Source organism: Rhinoderma darwinii, chromosome 5 (assembly GCF_050947455.1).
Source record: "Rhinoderma darwinii isolate aRhiDar2 chromosome 5, aRhiDar2.hap1, whole genome shotgun sequence".
NCBI lineage: Eukaryota > Metazoa > Chordata > Amphibia > Anura > Rhinodermatidae > Rhinoderma > Rhinoderma darwinii.
Window position 1 is genome coordinate 103,989,056 of NC_134691.1, and position 15,809 is coordinate 104,004,864.

At 40.3% G+C, this 15,809-nt stretch overlaps 1 protein-coding gene across 3 annotated transcripts in view; it reads right to left on the bottom strand.

Moving 5' to 3' along the window:
- Positions 1–15,809, bottom strand: part of GREB1L (GREB1 like retinoic acid receptor coactivator) — a 203,514-nt gene that overhangs the window by 18,415 nt on the left and 169,290 nt on the right. For all 3 annotated transcript variants that reach the window (XM_075826362.1, XM_075826364.1, XM_075826365.1), the window contains 9 exons: positions 15,506–15,703; positions 14,996–15,176; positions 14,439–14,631; positions 9,531–9,664; positions 9,057–9,396; positions 5,541–5,656; positions 5,213–5,457; positions 4,462–5,015; positions 4,112–4,214 (listed from right to left, as the gene is read on the bottom strand). In XM_075826362.1, coding sequence (XP_075682477.1) covers positions 4,112–4,214; positions 4,462–5,015; positions 5,213–5,457; positions 5,541–5,656; positions 9,057–9,396; positions 9,531–9,664; positions 14,439–14,631; positions 14,996–15,176; positions 15,506–15,703 — 2,064 coding nt within the window. The remainder of the gene's footprint in view (positions 1–4,111; positions 4,215–4,461; positions 5,016–5,212; positions 5,458–5,540; positions 5,657–9,056; positions 9,397–9,530; positions 9,665–14,438; positions 14,632–14,995; positions 15,177–15,505; positions 15,704–15,809) is intronic.

The following is a 15,809-nucleotide window of genomic DNA, read 5'->3' on the forward strand; positions in this document are numbered from 1 at the left end:
TATACCCCTAGATAAATTCCTTGAGGGGTGTAGTTTCCCAAATGGGGTCACTTCTGGGGTGTTTCCACTGTTTTGGTCCCTCCAGTGCATTGCAAACGCGACATGGCACTGAGAGCCAATCCAGCAAAACCTGCGCTCCAAAATCAAAATGGCGCTCCTTCCCTTCTGAGCCCTGCTGTGGGTCCAAACAGCAGTTTATTACCACATATGGGGTATTTCCGTAATCGGGAGAAGATGCTTTACAAATGATAGGGTGCATTTTCTGCCTTATTCCTTGTAAACATTACAAATTTCTATGTTTTTTCAGAAAAAAAAGTAGATTTTCACCGACTAACTCCAATAAATATAGCAAAATACCTGTGGGGACAAAATGCTAACTATACCACTAGATAAATTCCTTGCGAGGCTTCCAAAAGTGACCCCATTTTGGAGAATTTCCACTGTTTTGGCACCAAGAGACCTATTCAAACCGGACATGGTGCCTAAAATATAATCTAAAAAAAAAAAGTAGGCCCCAAAATCCTGTAGGTGCTTTTTTTGCTTCGGAGGCCGGTGTTTCGGTCCATTAGGACACTAGGGCCACATGTGTCATATTCCTAAAAACTGCTGAATCTGGGCAACAAATATTGATTGAATTTCTATGGTAAAACCCTCTGGGTGACAGATTTTTTTTTATTACAAATTAATAAATATTTTCGGCAAAAAAAATTAAATTTGTAAATTTCCCCTCTACCTTTCTTTATTTCCTGTGAAACACCTTGAGGGTTAAGAAACTTGAACTTGAACACTGAATGCTGTTTTGAATACTTTGAGGGGTGCAGTTTTTAAAATGGGGTTATTTATTGAAAAATGTGTTTTCTTGAAAATGTGAGAAATTGCTGCTGAAGTTCTAGAAAAACAAAAGGACGTTTAAAAAACTATGCAAACAAAGTAGACATATGGGAAATGTTAACTAGTGACTATTTTGTGTGGTATTACTATCTGTTTTACAAGCAGATGCATTTACAGTGGAGGAAAGAAGTATTTGATCCCTTTCTGATTTTGTAAGTTTGCCCACTGTCAAAGTCATGAACAGTCTAGAATTTTTAGGCTAGGTTAATTTTACCAGTGAGACATTGATTATATATAAAAAAAAAAAAAAAAAAATCACATTGTCAAAATTATATGTATTTATTTGAATTGTGCACAGAGAAATAAGTATTTGATCCCCTACCAACCATTAAGAGTTCAGCCTCCTCCAGACCAGTTACACGCTCCAAATCAACTTGGTGCCTGCATTAAAGACAGCTGTCTTACATGGTCACCTGTATAAAAGACTCCTGTCCACAGACTCAATTAATCAGTCTGACTCTAACCTCTACAACATGGGCAAGACCAAAGAGCTTTCTAAGGATGTCAGGGACAAGATCATAGACCTGCACAAGGCTGGAATGGGCTACAAAACCATAAGTAAGATGCTGGGTGAGAAGGAGACAGCTGTTGGTGCAATAGTAAGAAAATGGAAGACATACAAAATGACTGTCAATCGACATCGATCTGGGGCTCCATGCAAAATCTCACCTCGTGGGGTATCCTTGATCCTGAGGAAGGTGAGAGCTCAGCCGAAAACTACACTGGGGGAACTTGTTAATGATCTCAAGGCAGCTGGGACCACAGTCACCAAGAAAACCATTGGTAACACATTACGCCGTAATGGATTAAAATCCTGCAGTGCCCGCAAGGTCCCCCTGCTCAAGAAGGCACATGTACAGGCCCGTCTGAAGTTTGCAAATGAACATCTGGATGATTCTGAGAGTGATTGGGAGAAGGTGCTGTGGTCAGATGAGACTAAAATTGAGCTCTTTGGCATTAACTCAACTCGCCGTTTTTGGAGGAAGAGAAATGCTGCCTATGACCCAAAGAACACCGTCCCCACTGTCAAGCATGGAGGTGGAAACATTATGTTTTGGGGGTGTTTCTATGCTAAGGGCACAGTACTACTTCACCGCATCAATGGGAGAATGGATGAAGCCATGTACCGTCAAATCTTGAGTGACAACCTCCTTCCCTCCACCAGGACATTAAAAATGGCTCGTGGCTGGGTCTTCCAGCACGACAATTACCTGAAACATACAGCCAAGGCAACAAAGGAGTGGCTCAAAAAGAAGCACATTAAGGTCATGGAGTGGCCTAGCCAGTATCCAGACCTTAATCCCATCGAAAACTTATGGAGGGAGCTGAAGATCCGAGTTGCCAAGCGACAGCCTCGAAATCTTAATGATTTACAGATGATCTGCAAAGAGGAGTGGGCCAAAATTCCATCTAACATGTGTGCAAACCTCATCATCAACTACTAAAAATGTCTGACTGCTGTGCTTTCCAACAAGGGTTTTGCCACCAAGTATTAAGTCTTGTTTGCCAAAGGGATCAAATACTTATTTCTCTGTGCACAATGCAAATAAATATATATAATTTTGACTATGTGATTTTTTTTTTTTTAATATAATCTCTCTCACTGGTAAAATTAACCTAGCCTAAAAATTCTAGACTGTTCATGTCTTTGACAGTGGGCAAACTTACAAAATCAGCAAGGGATCAAATACTTATTTCCTTCACTGTACATTTAGAAAAATGCTAATTTTTTGCAAATTTTCTCTAAATTTTGGTGTTTTTCACTAATAAATATTGAATTTATCAACCAAATTTTTCCATTAACAAAGTACAATATGCCACGAGAAAACAATCTCCGAATAGTTTGGATAGGTAAAAGCATTGCCAACTTATTACCACATAGAGTGACACGTCTGATCTGAAAAAGATCGGCTGTGCCACAAGGCCAAAACAGGCTGTGTCCTAAAGGGGTTAACGGACCTTGCTTTATACACATGGGGGGGCAGAGTCATTCTGGAATAGAATCACTTATCACTTCTCCAAATTTTGCAGTAGGCACTATGCATTTCGCAAGGTATCATTTTCCTGGCATCTGCCAAACCCAGATTAGTCTTTTAGACTGCTAGAAAGTAAACCGTGAATCACTCCAGAGAACATCTTTCCACTGCTTTAGACTCCAGTAGCGAGGTGCTTTACACCACTCCAGCCAAAACATGGTATCGCGGATAGAGATCTTAGGCTTTTGTGCAGCTGCTCAACCATGGAAGCCCATTTCATTAAGCTCCTGAAACATAGTTCTTGTGCGGATGTCACTTCCAGAGGCAGTAGTAGTGAGTGATACAACATAGGATAGGTACATTTTTCAAACCACTTGCTCAGAACTCTGTAGCCCCGTTTGCATGTTCAACCATTTTGTGGCTGAGCAGTTGTCGCTCCAAGATGCTTTGACTTTAGAATAATAGCTCTTACAGTTGGCCGGGACAGATGTAGCAGACAAGCAATTGCACAAACTGACTTGTAGCAAAGGTGACATCCTTTCACAATGCCACGTTTAAAGTCAATCAGCTCTTCAGTACAACCCATACTACCAATGCTTGTCTATGGGGACTGCATGGCTGTGTGCTTGATTTTATGAACCTGCGTGCAATGGGTGTGGCTGAAACACCTGAGCTCCTAGTTAGGAGGGGTGTCCACATAGGTGGAGATTTAGATTTATTAAGACTGGCGTTTCATTTGCCACTCCTAATATAAAGATAGCTGGAGTAAGATGTGCATGCCTCCCATTAAATCGGGGCATCTTTGGCATATCCGTGCGCCAGTTTCTGGCGTTAATAAACTGTCGGGCTACAGCAGACCCCGCCCCTTTCACTAACTCCGGCCTACTTTTCTGTATGTAAAAGTGGTGTTAACTAATCAAGTGTCACAAATTGTGAAATTTGACGCATTTGCGACTTTTCTTTGCCAGACACTGCCACTACTTGGCCCATAGTGTATATTCCAGTATATTCCTAGACAATTAAAAGTATTACTTACACTGTATACATTTTTTGGCTACAGACAAAGCTTGCTGCATTGTGTAACATAAAAAAATACATTCGGGTTCTCTGAAGTCTATTCTGAGTATACCGGCATACTGCTACCTTGTCCGTAATTTACCTGCATATTTTAAAAAGGCAAATGGATACAAAACACCATTATTCATCCCTAAACACAGAACGCACAAATCTGGCTAAATCCCTACCTGCATTTATTTCATCTTCATCATAGACATCAACCTCCAAAAGCCGGATCAACATGCGATACAGGATCCTGAGGAACTGCAAGTAGGCACCAGTCTTCCCAACCTTTAAAAAATAAAATAAAAAAAAGTGTAAAAAAATTTAAATAAGCACATGGTATAAGAGTTTACATCTACAGCAACCTTACATTTGAGTGTAAAAGCCTGTTTGGTTCCAATAGCTATCTTGAATATGAAATAACTGAGAATAGGCAAATGTTGGATGCTACAGACATGCTTTTTTTTTTAAAGTCACAGAACAGCATCAAAACATCATTATATGTGCAATCAAATGACATTGTGCAAGCAATAACCTGTGGGGGTCCAGTCAGGAGTAGACGACGTGGATGTACAGTCCTTGTTCCTATGGGCTCGCTGGAGTTCACAAAATCAGCATGGTGCTGTCTGGCCGTTGTCCACTGCCTGTAATAAAGTGACTGTTCTTCACTGCTCAAGTCTTTAGAAATAAAAGGTCTTAATGATCTTGACCAGCTCACATCAGCATGGGACAAGAGAGAAATGGTAGAGGGATTTTGTCCGTTTTTATGAGAAGCCAGGAGGTTATAAGTAGCCCTTGAAAGTACCACAATACGGGGTACAGCCAAATTCAACATCCTATTCTTGTTCCCAGACTGGAGACTCCACTGGTAAGGTTGTGATGATGAGGACGAGAACTTTGACGTAGTGCTGCTGGCCATTTGTGTCCCAAGGGAATCACATTCTGGTTTAAAATCACTGGCTGTGGAATTTGGGTAAGTGCCTTCATCCACTGAGCTGTTTGCCATATTATGGAAGTCAAGGCTCGCTGACTGTCTCTGAGTATCTTCAGCTGCGCTAGATGAACTTACTCCATTCTCCGCAATTGAACCTGTATCAAATAAAACACATTACAGCAAAGGTCACAAAGTTACAAAAAAGCAGAAACCTACCGGAAAGCAAAGTAATGGAAAAATGACTTCTGCCATTAGTTACTGTTCAGCTTTATTAAGATGTGGATCAACATTTTAATACCTCAAGAGTATTTTAGCCACATTTATTTTGCATACTAAACTAAAAAAAACTAACCTGATGTTCCTGTGACTTCACTGCCATTACTCTGAGGTCTGTCTAGATCTATAAACAGCTCATCCGAGTCATTCTCAATGGAGCTAACTTTATCAACATCTTTATCACTTAAATCCAGAACCGTCGTGGGCTCTCTGACAACTTCTCTAGAAACATAGCAACAGGCCAGGCCTATTTCCTGTTCCAGCGCCGTTCGGGTTAAAAAACTGGAGTCAATCAGCCGGAGATCACAGTATTTTAGAGATCTGAAGCACAAAATTAACAGCACATTTACTACAAAGACAGAAAAAATTATTACCACTTAATCATAAGTATCCCATTCACCTACCTTGGTAAAGTTTCTCCAAGGGGATCCTTGCCAGTGAGAAATAAAATACAGGGTAGCCCTTCAAGATCCTTAAATGTTCTGGGAACCCAATCTTCATGATCACACCTTCTCCATACCTAACAAAGCATTGATAGTATTAATAAACCATCAAACATAAAATCTAAAAACAGCCACAACATTTTTCAATAAAAACCTTTACTTTATGCTGGATTGTAGCGCGGAAGTTAGCCAGAATTCTAATGAATAAGACTGTACATACGTTTGCAAAAAGGCATCAATAGTGTTATAATCCAGCCCACACATTGCTCAGTGAGAAGATTCATTTTAAGACAAACTGCTCTGGGTAATAGATCGGATCGATCGAATAGGTCAGACCTCTGCATACAAAATAATACCAAAAGTATGTGAATCTGAACCACTCAGCTGGAGAACCTTTTCTTTGTAAACTGTACGTAAAAATGTACCAGCTGACAGTTTTAGCTATATCCAATTTTTGGTCTTAATAAATGGTTATTAGATTCTGTAATTAGAAATTCTATTCACACCAGCAGCAATCTATACAGAGGACTAATTAACTTTTTATATTTAGGCTGAATATGAGGTATCAGGATAAGGGTCCATGGTGAAAATGCAAATAAACCAGTTGAATTCATAGCTTTGGAGATTTATCAGATGATGCATAGATTGCTGCTTTAACTACCCAAAGAGATCCTGACGGGTGAAAGCTAAAACAAAATATTGGTTGCTATGAGCATACACACATACCATGCACCAATGATGATAAACGTCAACATTTTATGAACGAAAGATAGAAAAGGCCATGGGTGTGAGGTGTACAACTTTCTCAGAATTGGCATAGAAGTATTGTTTGATCACAAAACTACAACTATTGTTCAGAAATGAAGCATGATACGAAATCCGTGAGTGAGTAGTGGATGAGAAGACCTTAAAAAAAAAAAAAAGGGGAAAATCCCGTTTCCTCAACAAAACCGGTGTTGGCTTTGCCAGATACTACCATGCCTCTGAAGCCTGTTCAATGATTTTTATTGTAAATAGGCAACATTGATTTTATCAGAACGATTAAGTTATATGTAAACCTTAGGCCCCATGCACACGAACCTGCTTTTGCGGCCGCAATTCCCCCAAAAATCCACGGGAGAATTGTGGCCCCATTCATTTCTATGGGGCCATGCACACAACCGTAGTTTTTACGGCCTGTGCATGGCCCGGGAGCCCGCACCGCAGAAAGAACGGACATGTCTTATTACGGCCGTGTCCTGCAGTCCGGGCTCATTGAAAATAATGGCCGCGGCCATGTACATTGCCCGCGATTTGCGGGCGGCTTGCGGCTGACAGTCCGCTGCCGGCCGACCCTAAAATCACGGCCGTGCACATGGCTACGGTCGTGTGCATGAGGCCTTAGAATGGCATTTATTTTATTTTTTAATGAAAAGGTCAGTGAGTTTGGTGCAACTGTATAAATAGTTTTTATTAAAAATTCTGTTTACTTTGAGATACAGCTGCTCTGTATTCTGTATACAGAGCAGCTGTATCTATCCCTATGACCTGAATCCGTCAGTCCCACAGACCTGACTGGTTCAGTGTCAGTGGGTCCTGTGTGTCTCCGACACAGGATCCACCTGTAATCGATCACATGTAAATTCTGAACTTAGATGTGATAGTTTACAGGTGGATCCTGCGGTCATAGACCCACAGGACCCGCTGAAACTGAACCGGTGAATCCCGCGGACCTAGCGGTTACAGGATTTAGCGAACGATGCAGCTGCTCTGTATACAGAATACAGAGCAGCTGTATCTCAAAGTAAAAATAATTTTTAATAATAACTACTTATAAAGTTTCACCAATCACACTGACTGACCTTTTTATTAAAAATAAATGCCATTCAAAAGGTTTAACCCAGACAATCTTCGCTTTTTAATTTTTACTCCCCGCCTTCCAAAAGCCATAACTTTATTTTTTCTTCAACATAGCCGTATGAGTTTGTTTTTTGTGGGACAAGTTGTAGTTTTTCATGGCACCATTTATTGTACTGAATAATGTACTGGGAAGCTGAAGAAAAAAAAATTTGTGGGGTGAAATGGGCAAAAAAAACCACAACGATTACGCAATTTTTTGGGGGTTTCGTTTTTATGGCGTCCATCAGGCGGTAAACACTACATATTAACCTTTTTCTACGGGTTGATACAATTACGGCAATATCAAATTTATTGGTTTTTTATGTTTTACCACTTTTACAAAAAATAAAAAATAAATTGCTAAGAAAAAAAAAAGTTGTGTTGCCATATTCTGAGAGCCATAGCTTTGTTTTTCCGTCATTTGAGTGACGTGAGGGCTTATTTTTTTGTGGGGGGAGCTGTAGTTTTAATTTATACCATTGTGGAGTACATGCGACTATCCCTTTCGATTCCATTTTATTGGAGCGCTAAGGGGACCAAAAAACAGCAATCTGGATGTTATATATATATATATATATATAATTTCTTTTTTTATGGCATTCAATGAGCGGGTAAAATAACGCTATATTCTGATAGTTCAGACATTTACGAAGGCAGCGATGCCAGCTGTGTTTACTTATCTTTTTTTTTTTTTTTTAACATTGCTTTAGGGGAAAAATAGGAAAAAGTTTTTTTTTAACTTAAATTTTATTTAACTGTTCTTTACTTTTTTTTTTATCAGTCCCCCTAGGGGACTTAAAGCAGCGATCGTTAGATCGCTTGCATGATATACTGCAATACTAGTCTGTACGGACAGTCACCTTTGAACCACTATCAGAGGCAGTGCTTCAAAGAAGTGCAAAAATGGCAGACCTGGAGGCCCCAGGCTTCCATGACTACCATTGACTACCCGCAATCACGTCGCACGACGGACAGGGGGGGGGGGATAGAACGTCGTAGGCGGCCACCCTCATTTGAACGATTTAAATGCCGCAGTCTCGATGGAGCATTTAAGAGGTTTTCCGGTTTCTTTTAATTATAATATCAGCTTTACAACGTTCCGACGGTATCGGCGCCAGTCACATGCTCATTGAACGCCTTTCTTCTTTCTGGGGCAATTGAAATGGGTGGGACATCTCAGAGGCTAAAAGTCATGGGAGCTTGCGCGGTTTCTAGCACAGCACATGCCCCAGAGAAGGAAAGGATGAGGACCCGCAAGGAGAGTATCTATTTGGGTCACAATGCTGCTATGACACTCCGACCACTGGGGGGGGGGGGGGGGTGCCTGTCGAGCATAGCGATGTTAAGGACAGGTGGTTGTTACCACTCACTACCAATGAAGTGATGGAGCAGACGTGGTCCCATGACTGGCGCGGATACCGGCAGAATGGCGCATATGACCGCTGGAGTGCCCCTCTTTATGTAAGCAACGCAACTATTAAAATAAAGAAGTTTTTAACTGGAAAACCCCTTTAATAGCACCCAAAATCTGTCACTTGCCCTCCGAAAATCATGTTTGTGTGAAACTTTTCTTAAAACTTTCCTTAAAACTTTCCTCACCTTTAATCTGGTAACAAAGTGCTTAGCAACACAGAGTTCAGAGGCAGGATTACCAAGCAGCACTTCAAAACGATACTGAAGTCCTAATTTATCTCTCACTTCCTGTAATCTTTCCTTTGCCAACATTGCCAGCTGTACTGAAGGAACGCGGATAAGGAGCATGTGACCCTGTCCACTCTTATCCTTTCCAGGAGAGCTGAGGAGGTCATCCACGATGCTCAGGGTCTCCGGTGTTGTGTGATCTCTGAGTGAAGCCATGGTAGTTAGAGCCATAAGAGCTTCTGAATACTGCTGAATGAGGAGGTAGCATCGGATCACCATGCTGTGTAACCTTGGGTACCTGCAGTAAAAAATGGAGAATTACATATTTTCTTTGCCGTTTTAGGAATGAAGGTAATAAATAAAATAAATTGGTCCTGGTTGTGTCTGTGTCTTTTATATGTATATATCAATTATACCAGGTTATTGCATCACCTTTCCAAAAGTGTGTTCACCATCTTCTCAAACGTTTCATCACATCTTAGAAGTGGACTTGTTATGCCCCACTGAAGAGATTGACTATATTCATTGATGCCAAAGTAAAGTTTGTCTTCATTAGCTGCATCCTCCTAAAAGATAAAACCACAGATAAGATTTAGGCTACATGCACACGTTGCGTCTTTTGCTGCGAAACCGCAGTATACCGCAAGAAATTTGCAGAAAAACAATGCAAATGAAGGTGCGATTTTTTAGGCGTTTTATTACGTTTTGCTGCTTAAAACCCGTTGGTGACCGCCAAGACGCCTTTTCACGGCGGCCACTAACGGGCTTTATTCTGATGCATAAGCCTTTTTACGGCGCTGCATCAGAAGTAAACAGAGCAGGGAGTTGTCAAATCTCCCTGCTCTCAGCTACCAGACGATATTAGTATCGATCTCACCCGTTTAACCCTTCAGATGTGGTGCTCAATAGCGTGCACTGCATCCGAGTTGTTTTGGAGAGAGGGAGGGAGCTCCCTCTCATCCCACTGACACCCGGCGATACGATCGCCGAGTGTCTGTGTCTCCGATGGTAGCCAGGGGCCTAATAAAGCCCCTTACGTCTGCCTGTAGTGAATGCCTGCTACATCATGCCGCAGGCAAGACCTAGCAGATGCCTGTCCGTTTTAAACGGACAGGCAATAATACACTGCAATACAAAAGTATTGCAGTGTATTATAATAGCGATCGGAGAATCGCATATTAAAGTCCCCTAGTGGGACTAGTAAAAAAAGTTTTCAAAAAAGTTTAATAAAGTTAATTTTAAAAAAAATGTGAAAAAAAAATGTGAAAAAAAAAAAAGAAAAACCCACTTTTTCCCCTTACAAACTGCTTTACTATTAAAAAAACAAAATAAAGTAAAAAAAAATTACACATATTTGGTATCGCCGCGTCCGTAACGACCCTGACTATAAAGCTTTTACATTACTTAACCCGCACGGTGAACGACGGAAAAATTGCTGTTTTCTGTGAATCCTGACTTTAAAAAAATTTGATTAAAAAGTGATCAAAAAGTCGCATCTACTCCAAAATGGTACCAATAAAAACTACAAGTCTTCCCGCAAAAAAAAAAGCCCTCATACAACTGCATCGGCGAAAAAATAAAAACGTTACGGCTCTTCAAATATGGAGACACAAAAACAAATAATTTTGAAAAAAAAAAGCATTTTTACTGTGTAAAAGTAGTAAAACATACAAAAAGTATACAAATTTGGTATTGTTGCAATCGTAACAACCCGCTGAATAAAGTTCGTGTTATTTACACCACATGGTAAACGGCGTAGATTTAGGACGCAAAAAAGAGTGGCGAAATTCAAGATTTTTTTTCTATTCCCCCCCAAAAAAAGTTAATAAAAGTTAATCAATAAATGGTGGTATTTAAAAATACAAGACCTTATACAGCTATGTCGACGCAAAAAAAAAAGTTATAGCTCGTAGAATGCAACGATGGAAAAACGTAAAAAATAGCTGGGTTATTAAGGCCTAAAATAGGCTGGTCATTAAGGGGTTAAATAGGTGCGTTTTCACTGCGGGTTTTGTTGTGTATTTCTTTAGAACTACAGGGATAGAATTTGCAAGCAGATAAATTGACATGCAGCAGTTCCGAAAATATGCACCACTGGTCATTTAAATCCTGAAAAATACCACAGCGTGGACATGATTATCTGGAATCTCAGACTTTGCTGGTACTTTATCACGTGGTGGTTTTGCCGCACGTGAACACAGATGTAGCCGTCTTTACCTTGACTTTTAAGCTAAACATATAATGGCTAGATCTCTTATCTTTTTCAATGGCTTTTGTTGTGATATCACGCTGCAGCAAGTTACCAGAATCAAGTTAAAGATGGCTACATCTGTAATACGCAACGTGTGCATTCGGCCTTAGCCTGGAGTTCCACAGGGTGTTTTGATCACACTTTTACTGCAGATTGTAGTAGTGATTTTCACGTGCTGTGAAAGACGCATGGTAAAAACTGCAAGCATTTTACCACGCATCACCACGCTTATGCGATGCGGTTATTGACCATGTGGTTATTACAGGTGAAGCACATTGAAACTATGTGTTTCACTTCTAATTGCAGCATGGCTGAAAAGCTTGGCAATTCGCATTAAAACATACACAATTTTTACAGCAATTAAAAAGAAAATGAAAAGCACTACAAAAAACTGTAGTAAAAACAATCAAAATGCCATGTGGAATTCCAACCTAAGGCTATGTTCACACGGAGTATTTTGGGGGAGGAATATCTGCCTCAAAATTCCGTTTGGAACTTTGAGGCAGATATTCCTCTCCCTGCACGCCGATTTTCGCGATTATCGCGCCGTTTTTCGCCCGCGGCCATTGAGCGCCGCGGGCATAAAACAGCGAGAAATACACTTTCTCCTGCCTCCCATTGAAGTCAATGGGAGGTCAGAGGCGGAAGCGCCCGAAGATAGGGCATGTCGCTTCTTTTTCCCGCGAGGCAGTTTTACTGCTCGCGGGAAAAAGACGCCGACCCCTCCCATTGAAATCAATGGGAGGCGTTCTCGGGCCGTTTTTGCCGAGTTTTGCGACGCGGTTTCCGCGTCAAAAAACTCGGCAAAATACCCCGTGTGAACATAGCCTAAGACTCTCAAACTGATCTTTTCAACAAAATGTAACGAGGCTTGACATGTCAATTATTTATTTGGACATATGAACATTATCTGAACTTGAAGGATGGATGGTTTATTATGTGATAATACTCCTGCCTGTTTGCCCATAGAATTATTCTTCTGATTGCTTCTCGCAAGAGATGCTGAATTACAGAATAGTTTAACCCCTTAATGACAGGGCCATTTTGCCCGTTAATGACCAAGGATTATTTTTTGTTTTCTCACGGTCGCATTCCAAGAGTCGTAACTTTTATTTTATTCCGTATATATAGCCGTATAAGGGCTTGTTTTTTGCGGGACGAGTTGTATTTTGTAATTGTACCATTTTTAGATGCTTATAACATATTGATTAACTTTTATTAACTTTATTTTAGGAGAGAATTGAAAATAAGCAGCTATTCCAGCATTGATTTTCACGTTATACATTTACGCCGTTTACTATGCAGCATAAATAACATGTTCACTTTATTCTATGGGTCGGCACGATTACGGGGATACCAAATATGTAAAGGTTTTATATGTTTTTTTCTACGTTTGCACAATAAAAACCCTTTTAGAAAAAAATTACTTGTTTTTGCATCGCCGCATTCCAAAAGCCGTAATTTTTTTATTTTTCCGTCGATGTGGCCATACGTGGGCTTGATTTTTGCGGGACAATGTGTAGTTTTCATTAGTACTATTTTGGGGTACATAGGACTTATAGATTAACTTTTATTTTATTTTTTATGGGGGGAATGGGAGAAAACAGAGAATTTTGACGTTGTTTTTTGCATTTTCTTTGGACGCCATTCATCCGGCGGTTTAATTAATGCGTTCATTTTATTGGTCAAGTTGTTACGATCACTGGGATACCATATATGTGTATGTGTGATTTGTTTTGACAGCTTTACTAAATAAAACCACTTTTTGGGCCAAAAAAGTAGTTTTATTTGACTTTGACTGTCATTTATTTATTTTTTTCCACAAACTTTATTTAACGGTTTTACTTTTTTTTTTTTAGTCCCACCAGGGGACTTCACTATGCGATCTGCTGATCGCATATATAATGCTTTGGTATACTTCGTATACCGAAGCATTATCGCCTGTCAGTGTAAAACTAACAGGCAGATGCTGAAGACAGACCTGGGGGTCTTTGTTAGACACCCAGCTGTCATGAAAACCCGACGGCGACCCGCGATTTGTTTGCGGGGGCGCCGATCGGGTGACAGAGGAACTTCCCGCCCTCTGTCAAACACATTAGATGCCGCTGTCACTATTGACAGCGGCATTTAATGGGTTAAACTGCCGGAATCGGAGCGCGTTTCGATTCCGGCAGTTGCAGCAGGAGCCAGGCTGTGTATAACAGCCGTGCTCCTGCCGCTGATCGCGTGGGTACAGTGGCAGTACCCGCGCCATCACAGGACGGATATATCCGTCCGTCCTCCTGTGCGAACTAGCAGCTGCTGAGGACGGATATATCCGTCCTTCGGCGTTAAGGAGTTAAAACAACTCAAAACACGCGCAGCTATGCATACAAAGGGTATGGTCACACCACTTTCTTTCACCTAGAAATTTTCCGTACAGATTTAAAATCCACGTCAATAAGTGACATGTTACTAACACTGATTCTGTGCGGAAAAGCCGGCGGAATATTTGCACGCAGATTAGCGGTACAAACTGGAAATCCAGACAAAATAATCCGCAAGTAAAGTACGGATTTCTGACCCTTTGAAATCCACATCAGATATTTTTCTCTTTGCTAACATTCTCTATTTTCACTCTATATTAGATTTCTGATAGCTTATTTTTTTTAATTTCTTTGTACTGCATAAAACATTTTGTGAGTATATAAATTTGAATACAAATTTATATTTTGCAGAACGTACTAAAAATGGAAAAAATAAAAAACGACACCTACAACTTCAACAACAGGTTTTGTTTTTACCTGTTATTTTTATCATGGTGATGAACAATAAAGAAAAGCTTTCTTGGCTTATAATCTTTTAATGCTTAATGACTCCAACAGCATCTGTTAATATGCCAAGACATTAGGGACATCAAAAGGGACTACTCACCTGGGTTGAGAGAACAGGTTTTTCAGAACCCTGCCATTAGACAGGAAATTCTTATTTCACTTACATAGGCAGAAGCAAACGAGCCTGCGAGACTATCAGGACGAACATATATGTGACACTAACCAAAGTCATAAACATGTTAAAGCTATGGGGCAATAAAATAAGAAATTCCTTACCACTAAGTCGGACATAATCCAGTGAACCTCGTTGCTGGAGTTGATTTTAGACTGCTGTGTCTGCAAGGTGTATGGGAAGGCACTAACTTGCAGCACAATGAGATTCATAGCTTCCTGAATTTCAGAGCCATTAATAACCCGGTCAGAAAGCCCTTGGCTGGGATCTCCATGAGGTAATGTCCCGGACAACACACTAAAGAGACAAACATGATGTTAGAATACCAGTAATGAAGACAGTTTAAACTAAAATGATCAGATGTCAGTTATGTTACAGCTCAGCCTTCACAGTGAACAGAATGAACAGTAAAAAGGAGCAAACATTAATATAACTTGATAGGATATTTGTGACAAACTACGGGGACCCTCTGTGTAGAATTAAGCTCGGTTCTACCTGTATTGAGAAAATTGTTTAGGCCTAACCCAAGAGAGTCTCCAATTGTACAGTTATTAGTGAAGGAACCCACCTGAATGAGGTCAGGTGAGTGCTGCAAGCATGAAATCTATATTCACCAACCACAAAATTGCCTTAGCCAGGTGCAGTCTCTCAGTATAGTTACCTGGTTAGATCCACGTGGCTATTGTCATGTATAAGAACAAACAGTGTGTAAGGATTTTGCTTTACTTTTCTCATGAACACATCAAATTTGGCTTGGACATCCCCATCAAGTCGAAGGACATATTTGTCAGCCCGCTGATTTGCACATGCAGACTCCTCTAGACCTAAATCTGTTAGAACTCCTGTCACAACGGAAAAAAAATTATTTTTATATTAATATATATATATATATATATATACATATATATATATACACACATATACACACACACACACACACACACACACACACACACACACACACACACACACACACGAATGCATTTTTTGTTGCAGTTAGGCTCCAGCCACAGTCCATGGAATTTTCTTAAAAGTCAATAAAAAAAAAATACACCATACAAAAACTTGCAATATAAAACTTGCTATATTTACTATCCATGTAAACAAGTAACGTAACGGATCATACAGCTTTTTTTTTCTTCCATAGTTTGCTGTAATATCAAGATCTTACCTGAAAGTCTAATTCTGTGCAGGGTCTGCTGTACCAGAACTTCTGAACGAGGAATAACAATTAGGAAATCCACTTTGCTGAAACGGCCCAGATCAAGACACTGACTTCCACTATCCGCAATGGCACACACCTGGGACAGAAGCTTCCGAGCAACCATCAGCTGAGACTGGCAAATCTGGAAGCCATCTGTGTTGCAGCCTGTAACATAAAGAAATAGATATTTTTACATGCAAACCGGCAGATATGGGCAAAAAGATTGGAGACAGAGTTCAGCTTTCATTTCAAAACTTCACTGCTAGGGGGG